Here is a 14041-nt window from a genome sequence, read left to right as displayed (position 1 = left end):
CGTGGAAAGACACCGTTTCTATTCACTATAAGTCTGACGTTAAAATAAATGTAACAAAACCGGGTGACTGGCACTCGCTCGACACGAACCGAAATCGAGTGTCGATGAACCCGAACCGAAACAAACGCGCGAACACCCTTTCCGGTTAAAATGTCACTACCAAACAGTTATGCAGTAAGTATGTACTAGCTTTTGATTCAATACCCAGCACCGTTTTCTTACTGCCCGCGCAAAACAAACTTGAATGATAGCCGAACAGCGGACAAAGAGTTCTCAAATATGAAGTGAGGAGGGGGGGGGGGGGGGGGGCAGACAAGACTGTCGTTAGCTTTTGAGGTGTCATGGACAAGGGAGATGAAGAACACTTTTACGGTCCGGTAGACCTTAGTACATATCTCCATCAGACATCGTGGTTGTTCTTTCCGATATTAGATTTTTTTTTTCTTTCAATCAGGATATTTTTTGTGATATAAAAACTCTCGCGAAAAGTATTGTGACACATATACTAACAAAAAAAAACATGTGTGAGGAATAAATATATCGTTTCCGCAGTATGCAAAATGACTACAAAAACAATACATTCCGCTGGAAAAAAAAAAATCGCGTGGTATTCGTGAGTGCGTTGCCTGCAAACAAATCCGGAGAGAATACAGCGTGTTCGCGCCACGTCCGGCCGCCATGACGAGGGAGAGAAGTGCTTCCGGTCTCCTATGTTTACTTTGTGTTTTGGCTGGGGGCGCGGCGGCTTTTGGCTCACTAGCGAGCAGTTGCTCGAAAGCTCCACTCTAAACACCCGTCTCCTGTTTCTAAGTTGCTAATGCGCACCGGCACGAACACACCGGGGGCAACGAATTGTGCAATGTTGTCAATAAATGCTTTTGAAGTTGTGTTTTTTAAAGATCTAGAATGTTTTGGTCGTCATTTCTTGCACATATGAACCTGACCATTTTTTTTTTTTGCTTTTATTTTAGAACGCAGCTTTTAGGCGCCCGTTTCTAGGTTGTGCGGCGACGACGTAACCGCGCGCGTTGCGTTATGGGACGTCAAAGTTTCCCCGCTAAATTTAGCGGGGAAACTGAATCGGCGTTGAGGTCGGTCACATGACGGCAATTTCCCCGCTACATTTAGCGGGAAAACTCAACCCGCTAAATTTAGCGAGGAAATAGACAGTCTTAGTATAGCGTTGCTGGGTCTTACGTACGCAATACGTAATAAAATAGCGTGCACTAAAAATGACCTGCACGGACCAAATTTAGTTGTGCGTTACTTTTCCGAGTGAATACCCCGGATAATCTTTTCTATTCAATTCGCCAGAGCCGTAAATTTCACGTGCTTATAGCGCAACCATGCTCCTGGAAAGAAATATTAGACAGTTTTAGTATAGCGTTGCTGGATCTTAGGTACGCAATACGCAATAGTATAGCGTACGCTAAAAATGACCTGCTGGGACCGAATTTAGTTGTGCGTTACGTTTTCGAGTGAACGCCGCTCATGATCTTGGTTAAATTTGCTAGAGCCGTAGAATTCCGCGTGCTTATAGCGCAACCATGCTCCTGGAAAGAAATATTGAAAAAGAAAAAGTGTCCAATCATTTTATTTCAAATTAAACCAAGTCACAGCTGCTTCGTCAAGCGCGCTTTTCTGCGGGGTACAGAGGCTACGAGTACGAGTGCGTAGCCAAATTCAATCACGGGGCCTCCGTCAGCCGTCCCGTGGAAACGGCACCTTTTATCGATGCTATCGCGGAATGAAATTCATGACCCTGATGTCCAGTGCATAGCGAGAACTTCGGCGATTTCTTTTAGAGTCGTTCGTCCGTCGGCGATGAACTGTGGGAATAGGCTTAGCGTTGAGCAGATCGCAGCGTCGACGCACACTGCGAGCGGCGAACATTTCCACTGTGCACTCCTTCAGCTGCAGGGCGACCTGATTCAACCGCGGTAGGTCCCAGAAAGAATCGCCGAGCTGAACACCACGCAATTTCACGTAACACAGAACTTCGAAAACACCACGTCGCCTTTGCTGCGCCAGTCGAGGCAAACACCATCTTGAAACTGGCGCTCTCGTTGGCTCCGACATCTCTCGAGGGCGTCCCGCAAGGCCCGCTAGCCAGCAACGCAAAATCCCTATCGTTGCGTGCGTACGCAATACGCTAGCCCTTCTATTGCGTTCTGCGCATGCGCACTCACGACCCGCAATCTCCTTGCATACGCAAAGCTATAGCCTACGGTCCACTAAAACTGTCTAATGTTCGCTAAATTCCCCGCTAAATTTAGCGGGAAAATTTCACTGAATCTCCCGCTAAATTTAACGGGAATATGTCCCCGCTAAATTTAGCGGTTACATTTTCGATAAATTTAGCGGGAAATTCTGCTACATTTTTTTTTTAATTTTCTGCAAAATGGGAGGGGAGCAGGAGTGATGGAGGGGAGGGGGAGGCGGGGCATACCCTCCCCTCTTCCCCTCAAGAGCTGCGCTCGTTCCGAGTGATATAAGTGCACTTGTGGTTATTTCTAGCTATGCCCCTGCTGGGGTTCCTCAACTGCAAATCACCTGATGTCTACTACTCAACCATAAAAACTCGTTTGAATCTCTAATAAAGAGACAAAGGTTTGTCAAACGAGGGAACTTAAGTGCGTGTCTAGCGGGTAAGCTCAGAATAATGGATATTGAGTTCTTAATGATAAAACCCATTTCTAATGAGTAAATATAAAATAATGTACATTGAGATTTTAATAACGGATTTGAAAAACTTGTGAATAAACTCGAAATAACGTATATTGAGTTCTTAACAATAAAACTCGTTTGCAGATATAGCGAAAAAATTCAAAATAATGGATATTGAATTCGCAATAGCCAAACTAAATTGCTTATCTAGTGAGTAAATTTAAAATAACGAATATAAAGTTTTAATGACCTAACTCAATTTTATACCTAATGAATAAATTATATATATATATATATATACGTATATATATATAAACGTCAAAGATCCGTACTTTGAAGTTGCTATACAAGGACGTGTGTTGCATATATAACGACAGTTTCCCCGAGATGCTCGGCGAAAATGTCGTCATGTTTCCAAGCTGCAAACTAGCTTGAAAACATGTACATTTCGAGCTGCATCCGACTTCATACATTCTAAAACCGAAACAGGTGAGAAAAGTATATTCCGTCAGGCGAACACAATAATGATATACACACAGACACACACACAAAGAAAAAACAATAAAGAAGCTTATATGGAAGCATTCAGGAAAAATTACAATTAGTTACAATTACAATTAATTAGAAGAACATGGCGCAAATATAAAAGTAGAAATTGCTGAATTTATTGAAAGTAACAGATTCTTCTGAACTGGGTAAAAAAACTGTGTGGATCGACTGAGCTTCAGTTATTTTGCCGCTTCACGCTTCTGTACTCTGGCATGATTGGGCGACCTAACAAAAGAAATGCAGCCCGATCATAACATAAAATACCATAATCTCTGCATGTAGTGCTTTGGAGAGATAAGCAAATATGCAATTTTATAGACAAACGGCGTCTTCCAAGAGCGCCCGATGGAGAAAGCAGCCGATGCAGAAGTTTTCTCCTCCAGTTGTCGACCGACGGCCGTCCGCTTTTTTCGGCACAGCGCCTCCCATTGGCGCTGGCCTCGCTTTTGCCACTACTCGTACTTCTAGAACGCTGTAGTTTGCATGCAGCGGGCAGCGGGCCGTGCGTCTCTGGAAAGACCGCAGCCATTCGCGGCGCGGGCTGGCCGGAACGCCTCCGCGGGCCGGAGTTAGGCGACCCCTGCCACTGAGAACACTAGAGTAGAGAGCCCGTAGAGAACACCCTGGTACGCTGCCGCCATCTATGAGGTGACCCTGGAACTGTAGTTCACTAGAGCGAAGGGTTTGCGACATTCGATAGATCAAATGTACGCACTATCTATGACAAATGGTCCTTCGTAACATTCCCAACCGTTTTTCTTACTAAGAAACAAATAATGATGCGGAAAAACAAAAGGAAATATGCGGAATTACCGAATGTTCCCCGATAGATGGGCACACGGTCGTAGGCGGTCGCAAGTGTGTGAGACAGACTTTACAGCTAACTGGGGCAGAGGTGCTCGTTAGGTCCAAGAGATGCAGAAGGAGCACTGTTAGGGTGGACTTCACTGCTTTGCACCGGGGTGTTCGGAGAAGTGGCTGACAAGGAGGTGCACTTCGGTTTTGCCAGGTGGACTCAGAAGTCTGGGGGTGGGCGCTGGATATGTTCTCTGCTTAGGTCTCAAACATTTCAAAAGTTGCGGGTCTGTGACCTGGGCGCACACTTGCCATTTTCAAGTATGGAAATTATTTGTTTTGATTAGATTTTTATGCTTCTTTTTTTTTTCAGATTCGGCACATTTTTTTCGTTTTTTATCTAAAAATATTTTTTCTTTCGGTGGTACACGTTAAAAGCTTACCGATATTATTTTTTACGTGGTTTGTTTTAATTTTGTTGTTTTTGTGAGTGCTGGAAGAATATTAACAAATGGTAGTGCTCAGCATGGGGCAACGTCACGCGGAGCTCGTAACTGCCAATCGGGAAACATGTCATTGGGACTAAAATGTAGCCAGATAAATTCATAAAATAGCATTTTTATTTGTCACGGTCGCATGCACAGCATTAAAATTATGACTAAATATCAACAGTAACTGGTTATACCCAGCATCAACAACCCTTAGCAGGCAACAACATATTTCACTGGTCATCTAGATCGTAATTACTTTATTGAGTGTAATTAAAAACACAGTAAAAAATTGTCAGATTTTCTGGACGCCGATTAATTCTGTTTATAACTGTCAATTTAGAAAAATCCTGAAAAACTTACCACGGCAGGTTGATTCTAGCCTTTCGTACCTGTGTATTTACACTCCAAATTGGCACACTGAAGAATTACAGTAGATCAAGGTGGATAAAGTGATCAAATGTGAACAACCGGTACCACGTTTTAAACCACTACATAATAGACAAACTCAGGAAACTGGCTGTGATGCTTGATTCTCATCATTAGTTTTGATAAAAATATTGAAAACGCCATCATACATGAGAAAACTGGGGGCAGTTCGGACAATCAAAAGAATTGAGTCACTTTCACATCTTCAAAAAGGGCAACGAACTTTGCACTCAAAGGCCGAATACGAAAAACAGAAGGTTAACTCCCTGGACAAATTATTGTTGAACCGTTCCCCAACATAACATAGCCTGATCCCAAAGATATTTCTGGCCACTCTATAAGGAAGTGCGTAGTTGTACGAAAATGTATGCACAATAGTACACTATGCACCGATCAATGTTATCATACATATCGCAGAAGAAACACGCAGCTAGGTTTTAAATTAAATGTAGGATTGCTCGCAACTTCGCGCTCAGCTGGTGGTGTCAGTAACCAGCTTCGCAAATCCCGCCATAGAAATAAGCGCCATTCTGATAGTCTTCGAAAGCGGAACTGTTCTTCTAAAAATTTCGCAAGAAAGGAAAAAGAGGGGGGAGGGGACCGAAATTAGACTCTGCACATCAGCGCAGTTGCGCGCCCGCAAATCTCGTCCCCGCCTTGAGCGGGCGTCGTGTTTCAGTTGGCGGCTATCGCCGATAATCTGCCGCAAGCGCAACAGGACGGCAATAGGGCTTTCTCGGTGGCTCGGAGCGACCTTACACATCTGAACTCCGTGCGACGGCAAGAGGTTCGAAGCTCTCCATGAAGTGCTGGACGTTCCTGGTTCTGCAGGTGCTCATCACAGCCGCTGAGGATACCTCCGTGGCGCCCCAACAGGACTGTAAGCAATCCTTATTAACCCTTTGCCTACCGCAAATATTTTGAAAAAAAAAAAAACGATTTGAAAATACCGAATTCTTTTATGTGCCTTATAAATTTAGTATGCAATCCAAAGGCCAAAAACAAATGCCAAAATATTCATCATATGAGAAATCTTTCACCAGACTGCAAAAGAAAAAGGAATTAAAGTTCCGCTTCACTGCATTACCGCAGAGAGTTCACGTCACCCTGCACGCAAAGTGAACGCAAAACGTGGAGGGGCTGGAGGGGGATTTTCTACATTGATTCTAGTCCAATGCCGACGCGCCAACACGATGTCCTCATCGAAATCGGAGTCATCTTATCTAAAATCCAATAACTCAGCTGTATCGCTCTCGCTGTTCGATGAAAGAGTCATTTCCTCGTCTTCTTTAATCTGAAGAGACGTACGTCACATTATCTTCGTTTTCGCCCCAATTTTGAGGCAAGGTCGTCACTACGAACGCAGCGACCAGAAGTTGACGACGCCATTTTCAAAACCCCCGTTGTCTGCGTTGGACCAATTTTCTGCCAAATTCATAATGTACCAGGATTTTATTTTCCGCGAAGCGCCATCCATCCACGGCAAAGCTCACTAGAAACACGTCGACGAGCCCAGCTCGTCTTCGGGAGGAGCGGTCCAAACAGTGTGCACGAACCCAGGCTAAAGATAACCTTTATGGTGCAAGCTCATTTGTTTAGGTTTATTTGTTACGACTGTCACCGCTCACGAAAGGAACACGTTCGCGACAACGTAAACGCTGCTGACTCCCTACAGGATCTGGATCGTACTTGTTCAGGATGCGTTCTTGCTTTGCTCCTCCCAGACTGCCCAGAGCCTCCGCACGAACGGATCCTGTACAGAGTCCACGAGGACGCCGTGGGAGATGACGGCGCACTGGCCCAGGGCAGCGTTCTTCGCTACCGCTGCGGCGCTGGCTACGCGTCCTCGGGTCCGATCAGTGTGTGGAGCGTGACCTGCACGAGGTCCTACGACGGAGTCTTGCACTGGGTCCTCCCGGACCACGACTGCAGACGTAAGCGGTATTCGAATCTTACGAAGCAGATACACGGTAAGAAACTGACGAAAAGGAGCAGACGAGAGGACGTCGGAGGGCCGAGCTCTGACTGGAAGGATTAAATCGGTACACGCAAAAGGATGGTTGCCTTCGTCTCCAGCCAGTTTCAAGTAATCACTCTATAGGTTTAAACAACTTTTAACGTTTCTGATACACGTCGGTGATCAGTCAGAGCTCGCTTCAAACTGAGCAGAAACCAGTTTTAACGCAGGATGTGTCTGTGGACCGGATATCATGCAAAATAGTGTTACGCTATAGAGCGTAATAAAACACGCGGGTCAAGGCAACATAAAGCGTACATAGCCTATACCTAGGGACGCATAAACGAGCGTACTTAGTTATAATTAATCGTACGTAAGCGTAGTCAGCTACATTCACCAATCGCTGCAGCGGGTATCGAACCCCAAACCGTGCGACCCGCAACGCAATGCCTTTGCTCGCGGCACTCTACGGCCCGAGGGATGCTGCGGTAGTAGACGACTGTTGGCGCGCGCAGCCGTGGCTTCCGAACGACAAAGCTCAGCTCTTCACGTTATCCCAGGACGTCACGTGTCCAGAATAAATGTAAACCTGTCTCGGATATTCTCATAACCCCGGAGAGCACATGAGTTTGCTGTACGTGGTGCAACACACACCGAAACAACCCAAATCATTCTGTAACGAACCGTAACAAATCACAGTGCCGCAGTTAGACTGGTTACGAGTATATCTAAGACAATGTCCGAGGCGTGTTTCTTTCATTGTATGACACTCCCGTTACTTCAGTCCTCCAAACAGCGCCTGCATATATGTTGAAAACATACATATATGCATACAAGCTAACATGGCTTCGAACATCCGTGAGGAGTGCCCGCAGATACTCATGTAAATCATGTCAGCGGCGGACACAGTGTCCTTTTTGTGATGTACGAGCGGCGTTGAATTAGCGCGCGCATAAGATAATGCGTTCACGACAGGTTCCGCGCTCTCGGGGTTTCTCGGAATTAAAACAGACAAGTTCCAACGTTGTCAGTCTGCGCAAGTCCGCAAAAGCCTCGTTTCCGCAGCCATCTCGTGCGGCCACCCGGGGGACGTGCGGCACGGCCGGCTGCTGGGTACCGTGTTCTCGTTCCCGAATCGTGTGACGTACGAGTGCGACACCGGCTACCAGTTGGTCGGCACCGCCGACCTGTACTGCCAGAGCGACGGAAACTGGGACGCCCAAGTTCCCGGATGTCGCAGTGAGTACGCAGTCCCACCCTCGACCGCAATGTGTTCTTTTTTTTTCTTTTTTTCTTTTCCCAGCGGAGCTGTAAAGGGCTAGTTTCCCCAGGATCGTGTGCCCCGCAAAAAAAAATGAAGACACCGAACTCTGGACACCTACCGTCATCTATGAGCGACGGCGGCAAGCCACGTACCTGGTTGCCACCGTCGCTCATAGATGGCGGTAGCCTTTTCACTCTGGCTTGCCAACTTGCGGCCCGCCATTACTTTCCATTGTACAGCTCCGCTGGTCTTCCTTCTTCACCAAAGTGGAAAAGCTGAAAGTTTTTTTTTTTTTCGTTATTTCCCTGTGTAGTATTTAGACACCTGCTTTAATGCTCGAAGCAAAAAAAAAATTACAAACAAAACAAATAGAGATTTATTTGATTTCAATCACTGTAGCTAAAAAATAGTGATTCTCTACCAGTGGATTAATTTTTCAGCATGGCAGATATATCTATAAATTCGTTCGATTATTGATAGCGATGCGGAAAATGTTATTACTGTGAACGTAAAGTACAGTTTAATTAACAACGTTTTATCGCTGCAGCCCCCGCCATGCTAGAAAAACAAACTTGATTTCCTAAATTAGTTATAAAGCTTTGTTCGATTTTTTATTTCGAGTTATCGCTTGATTGTAGTAGGAAAATACATTTCTAGTCGGCCTTTTTTTCATTTCCGTGTTTATTTTATTGTAATAGGACGGTTACATTGCTGACAAAAGTAGTGTAAGGTAGAGTTCAAGCCCAACCCTCCGATTGTCTCGAAAGAACACTTTTATTTTTTTTGTGTGTGTGTTTAGTTTTATACAGGAATAATATTTTTTATTCGAAACAAATTTTTAAAAAAGACGTCTTTACTGCTACGTGAATGCCGTCTTCACGATATGTTTCTTGAGCTCGGCGGACATTCGAAGTGCGAACAACTGTCACAGTCTGGTGAGAAATTAAATAAAATTTGTTCATTAACTTTATAATTATTGGTTTTATCGCGTATGCACGTTATATATATTTAAAGTTTGATGACCGCGCCTCGGGGTTCCTGTTGAATTTTATTTGGAAAATGCTATAACACGAATATTGGCTACCAGGTAATTGATTCCGATGTTGATTCATCGTCCAGTCAAGTATTGCTTCCATCCCAATTACGGTAATCAAAAAAAAAAAAAAAAAAACTTCGCTCTTTGTTAGTTTTCCGTTCGAGTTTCGGTTCCTCTACTAGAGTTTCTGGTAGAGGAAGTACAGTTTCCAACAATATGAAAGATTCATTCGACGAGGTAATTTTTGTCAGCTGTGCCGAATTGGCTGCGCTTGACGTTTTTACCGAAAGAGGCAAAAAGTGCAGATCGCCTTGAAGGAAAAATTGCTGCGTTGTCTCCAGCCTGGCAGCGGTCTTTAGCGAGTGGCTTTCCCTGCTCAGACTTCATGGAAAAGTCCATTGGCGGCCTCCAGGATAGCGCTTCCATCAGATAAGGCGCCGTTCGCCTGTTCCAAACTACATTAAAGAGCACTGCACTCTCAAGAAAAGAAAAAAAAATACGGAAAGCACTGATCTCTCTAAAAAAATGAGAAAAATGTCTAGAGTAATTGTTTTGCAGAAGACGAGACAAGAAATCACGGCGAACAACACAAGGATCCCCCCAAGTGGCAAAGTTCAGTATACAGTTAGGGCAAACATTTCGATACGCGCAGGGACAATGAGCGTGGCGTTTCACTTAATGTCTGATCGCAATACAAGCAGTCGTCATTAGCTACGATCCTTCTATTTTCGCCACGACTGGATGCCTCCGCGTTCTGTAAAAAAGAAAACGCACATAGTTTTTTTTTTTTTTGTTTTAGAATGTATGACACACGTCGGTGTCTCGTCTAGAACGCTACGTTTTTGGTGAGACAAGGGCAACGAAGATTTAACGAAGTTTTTTTTTTCCTTAAATTAAGAAGTCACTTGTATTTGGCGGATGAGGAGCTCAATCAATGATGGATTATATGGTGGAACCTACGATTTTTTTTTTCTCTCATCCGACAGTCGTGACCTGCGAACCCCTGGAGAACCTTGCCAACGGTTTTGTCGAGACAGAGGGCAATGAGTACGGCTCGACTGCTCGCTACCAGTGCGAACGGGGATTCCGACTCCAAGGCGAGGCGGAGCGAAAGTGCGGACCGGATGGACTGTGGACGGGCTACGCTCCTACCTGTCAGGGTAAGCTGTACACACTTTGCCGTTGGTTTAGGTATATAATAAAGTACACACGCGATTGAGATGTAATTCAAATTCACCACTCACTCATAAACGAGCGCACTTGATCAAGCGTTGAGCCAAGACCACCCGGGCTAATCAAAGCCTGCCAGCGAACTATTTCGTACAACGACAACAATAGAGCTTTTGCTGAATTACCCAAGCATCAATTATAATGCTGGAAACGTAGGTACAAGTGCTGCACGCATTCGCCTTATCTGTATTAAGTATTCGAAGTATGCAACCAAATTAAGACCTTGATGAACGCGCGTGCAAAGTGTCATTTGTTTTGAATTTTTACTTTAGAACAGTTGCTACATCTGAAGGTAGTACGCGCAGCGCGTCTAACTGCATTCGCGCTCGCTCCCTGAGCCATGGGTAATTCAGCACTATTGGGCCCGAGCCCAGTGCCGAACGTCCTGCAACGCGTTGATTGGACACGAGGCCAATTCGAATGCTGACGCAGAACTCGTGTCCAATCTGCGCCCGATTTCACTGTCGAAAGGCTGTAGTACATAGGCTTTTATTACTCCAGGTGGTCTTGGCCGAGGACGCTTGGTTTGCAGTGGTCGTCGAACACCGCGCTAGCTATAACATTCCTGGGTTGCAGATTTGTATTATGTCGATACGTCGAATGTACTCGTCGATTAAATTAAAAACCTCGTTTTACCTGGTGAAACAAAAACAAAAAAGAAGCCACAACAACCATAGTTTTCCCAGATGCCAAATATGTTTTGTTATGGCCGAGCCTCTTATTATCGTGGCGATGGGGTTGATGAGGTTTCAGCATTGGCCGTTAGGAAGGTTGGTGGGCGAATCCCGAAGCATAGGGCCTGAACATGATAAACCACGTCCTGCCTTTCATTGAGTTTAGGAAGATGCGGCTAGAAGGTATCTGAAAATTCGTCTTGAGCGCTTTGGAACGCAAGGAGGTCCACGCCAACCAAATGACAACGTAGAGAAGGCGCAGGGAACGCAAGATGACGAGGCAGCCAACCGCTCGTCGTCGTTGGTTGAGGTAGGGGGGAAACAAAAGCTCGTGGGCGCCTTTGAAGAGGAAACAAATGCACCAGGTACGCAAGGAGCAGATAAACTTTCACGCCGTATATTTGGCCTTAAACAGCCTCCAACAGGAGATAAAGTAGCACGCTTTACTGGCTGATATTTCTTTGATCACCATATAGCAGTTTTTTTAGAGCGCAGCTTTTAGGGGCCCGTTTCCGGCTTGAGCGGCGTCGCCGTCGACGTCGGCGTAACGCGCGGTGCATTATGGGAAATGTACCATAATGCACAGCGCGAGGCCTCCCAGGGTCACGTGACCCCCCCCCCCCCCCCCCCCCCCAGGTCACGTTATTTCTCCGAGGCCAACTGACCCCCACCCCCGAGGTGTCACGTGACCCCCTCCCCCGAGGTCAGGTAACCCCCCCCCCCCCCCCTGGAGGAAATTGAAGAATGAGGGGAGGAGAAGGATAAGGGGGTGAAGAGCAGGGAGGAGGGGTATACCTTCCCCCCCCCCCCGTACGCTTCCATCCTCCTCCTCAAGAGCTGCGCTCTAATTCGGCGTTACAGGGAGTTGTAAACGGCTTTCACTTTTTATATAGCCAATTATAAATGAGGTGTGTGTCACCCTAGATAGACTAATTCATTTATGAGAACGAGTTTTGTTGTGACAGTAATATGCATCGATCCTTGTTTGAATCGTCGTAATATTAAATGGGGTATTACCCTGTGCACTTCCTTGTACGTCAATGTTTCAATGTTTTTGCGACCAACGAAGAGAATGCGCATGTGCGGGAGAGTGATAAGGAGGTACATGGAGAATAAACTTGCAAAATCCTCTAAGAGAAAACGATCCAATGACTCCAATATTGAAAGCCCGACACTCATCCACTGCGCTTCGATTTTTATGTTGTTTTTTTTTTTTGTTTTTTTTTACAGAGAGTAAGATAAAAACATTTCAAGTGCACTAATGTTACGATGAAATTCGTTGGCAAGATCGCGGGACGCCCGTCCGTGGGAAATTAACATTCAGATGGAACAGTTATATGAAACAGTTGTATGAAAACAAATTTCGTAGGCATCGACAAAAAACATTTCTCGAATTTCCGCAACAGTCCCTGAACAGTTCAATAGACAGTTTTAGTATAGCGTTGCTGGATCTTACGTACGCAATACGCAATAGTATAGCGTACGCTAAAAATGACCTGCTCGGGCCGAATTTAGTTGTACGTTACGTTTTTGAGTGAACACCGCGCATTATCTTGGTTAAATTTGCTAGAGCCGTAGAATTCCGCGTGCTTATAGCGCAACCATGCTCCGGGAAAGAAATATTGAAAAAGAAAAAGTGTCCAACCATTTTATTTCAGATTAAACCAAGCCACAGCTGCCTCGTTAAGCGCGCTTTTCTGCGGGGTACAGAGGCTACGAGTACGAGTGCGTAGCCAAGTTCGATCACGGAGCCTCCGTCAGTCGTCCCGTGGAAACGGCACCTTTTATCAATGCTATCGCGGAATGAAATTCATGACCCTGATGTCCAGTGCATACCGAGAACTTCGACGATTTCTTTTAGAGTCGTTCGTCCGTCGGCGATGAGCTGCGGGAATAGGCTTAGCGTTGAGCAGATCCCAGCGTCGACGCACACTGCGAGCGGCGAACATTTCCACTGTGCACTCCTTCAGCTGCAGGGCGATCTGATTCGACCGCGGTAGGTCCCAGAAAGAATCGCCGAGCTGAACACCACGCAATTTCACGTAACACAGAACTTCGAAAGCACCACGTCGCCCTTGCTGCGCCAGTCGAGGCAACCGCCATCTTGAAACTGGTGCTCTCGTTGGGTCCGAGATATCTCGAGAGCGTCCCGTAAGGCCCGCTAGCCAGCAACGCAAAATCCCCAGCGCTGCGTGCGTACGCAATACGCTAGCCCTTCTATTGCGTTCGGCGCATGCGCACTCACGACCCGCAATCTCCTTGCGTACGCAAAGCTATAGCGTACGGTCCACTAAAACTGTCTAATAACGTAACGTTTACGGAGTACAAGACGCTGCAAAATGCTACCGCATTTCAAGGGCAATCTGCGGAGCGATTCCGGTAACAATAAACCCTTTTCAAAAGTCCGCGCCAACGCCTGTCCGCCATTGCTCGCTCACCTACTCCGAGCGTGCATTGGACACGAGCGTGACGTCAGCGTTCGGCGAAGACTCGGATCAAGTCACGCGCTTCGTGTCCAAGCAATGGCGGCCGCCAATGTTGCTCGATGGACTTCTGAAAAGGATCTATTGTTTCGATAGTACTGCCTTATTTGGGAACCTCCACGCTATGTTCTTACCACTGCACTTTTACACCCTCGTAGAGGTGACCTGTCCTGCTCCTGAACCTCCCGATGGAGGCTTCAGCGACATCTCCAAGGACGCTGGGCCCCAGAGACTCGGCACCGTTGTGCATTACTGGTGTCCCCAGCTTCTGATGCTTGTGGGCTCGAGATCGAGCACCTGCCTCTCCGTGGGCGTCTGGTCATTTGACCCTCCCAAGTGCAAACGTTAGTATATACCCGTTACTGCTACCATAGAAGGCCGCGCTTCGGGGAGTATGGACTTTATTTTATTGTTTACTTTTGCCGTTTCTTTTCACATAGAAATGCAACTGACAAGAATTCCGAAGGAA

The 14041-nt window shown here is 46.1% G+C and overlaps 1 protein-coding gene across 1 annotated transcript in view; it reads left to right on the top strand.

Annotated features, from left to right (window-relative positions):
* Positions 1-5691: 5691 nt before the first annotated feature.
* LOC8027462 (sushi, von Willebrand factor type A, EGF and pentraxin domain-containing protein 1) overlaps positions 5692-14041 on the top strand; it is a 40956-nt gene continuing 32606 nt past the window's right edge. The window contains exons 1-5 of the mRNA XM_040206073.2: positions 5692-5808; positions 6653-6862; positions 7951-8124; positions 10172-10345; positions 13731-13916. Coding sequence (XP_040062007.1) covers positions 5730-5808; positions 6653-6862; positions 7951-8124; positions 10172-10345; positions 13731-13916 — 823 coding nt within the window. The 5' untranslated portion in view covers positions 5692-5729. The remainder of the gene's footprint in view (positions 5809-6652; positions 6863-7950; positions 8125-10171; positions 10346-13730; positions 13917-14041) is intronic.

Source organism: Ixodes scapularis, unplaced genomic scaffold (assembly GCF_016920785.2).
Source record: "Ixodes scapularis isolate PalLabHiFi unplaced genomic scaffold, ASM1692078v2 PGA_scaffold3__209_contigs__length_174095766, whole genome shotgun sequence".
In the NCBI taxonomy this organism is placed as follows: domain Eukaryota; kingdom Metazoa; phylum Arthropoda; class Arachnida; order Ixodida; family Ixodidae; genus Ixodes; species Ixodes scapularis.
Note: the sequence above shows the minus strand (reverse complement) of the source record. Positions and strands in the feature narration are given on the sequence as shown.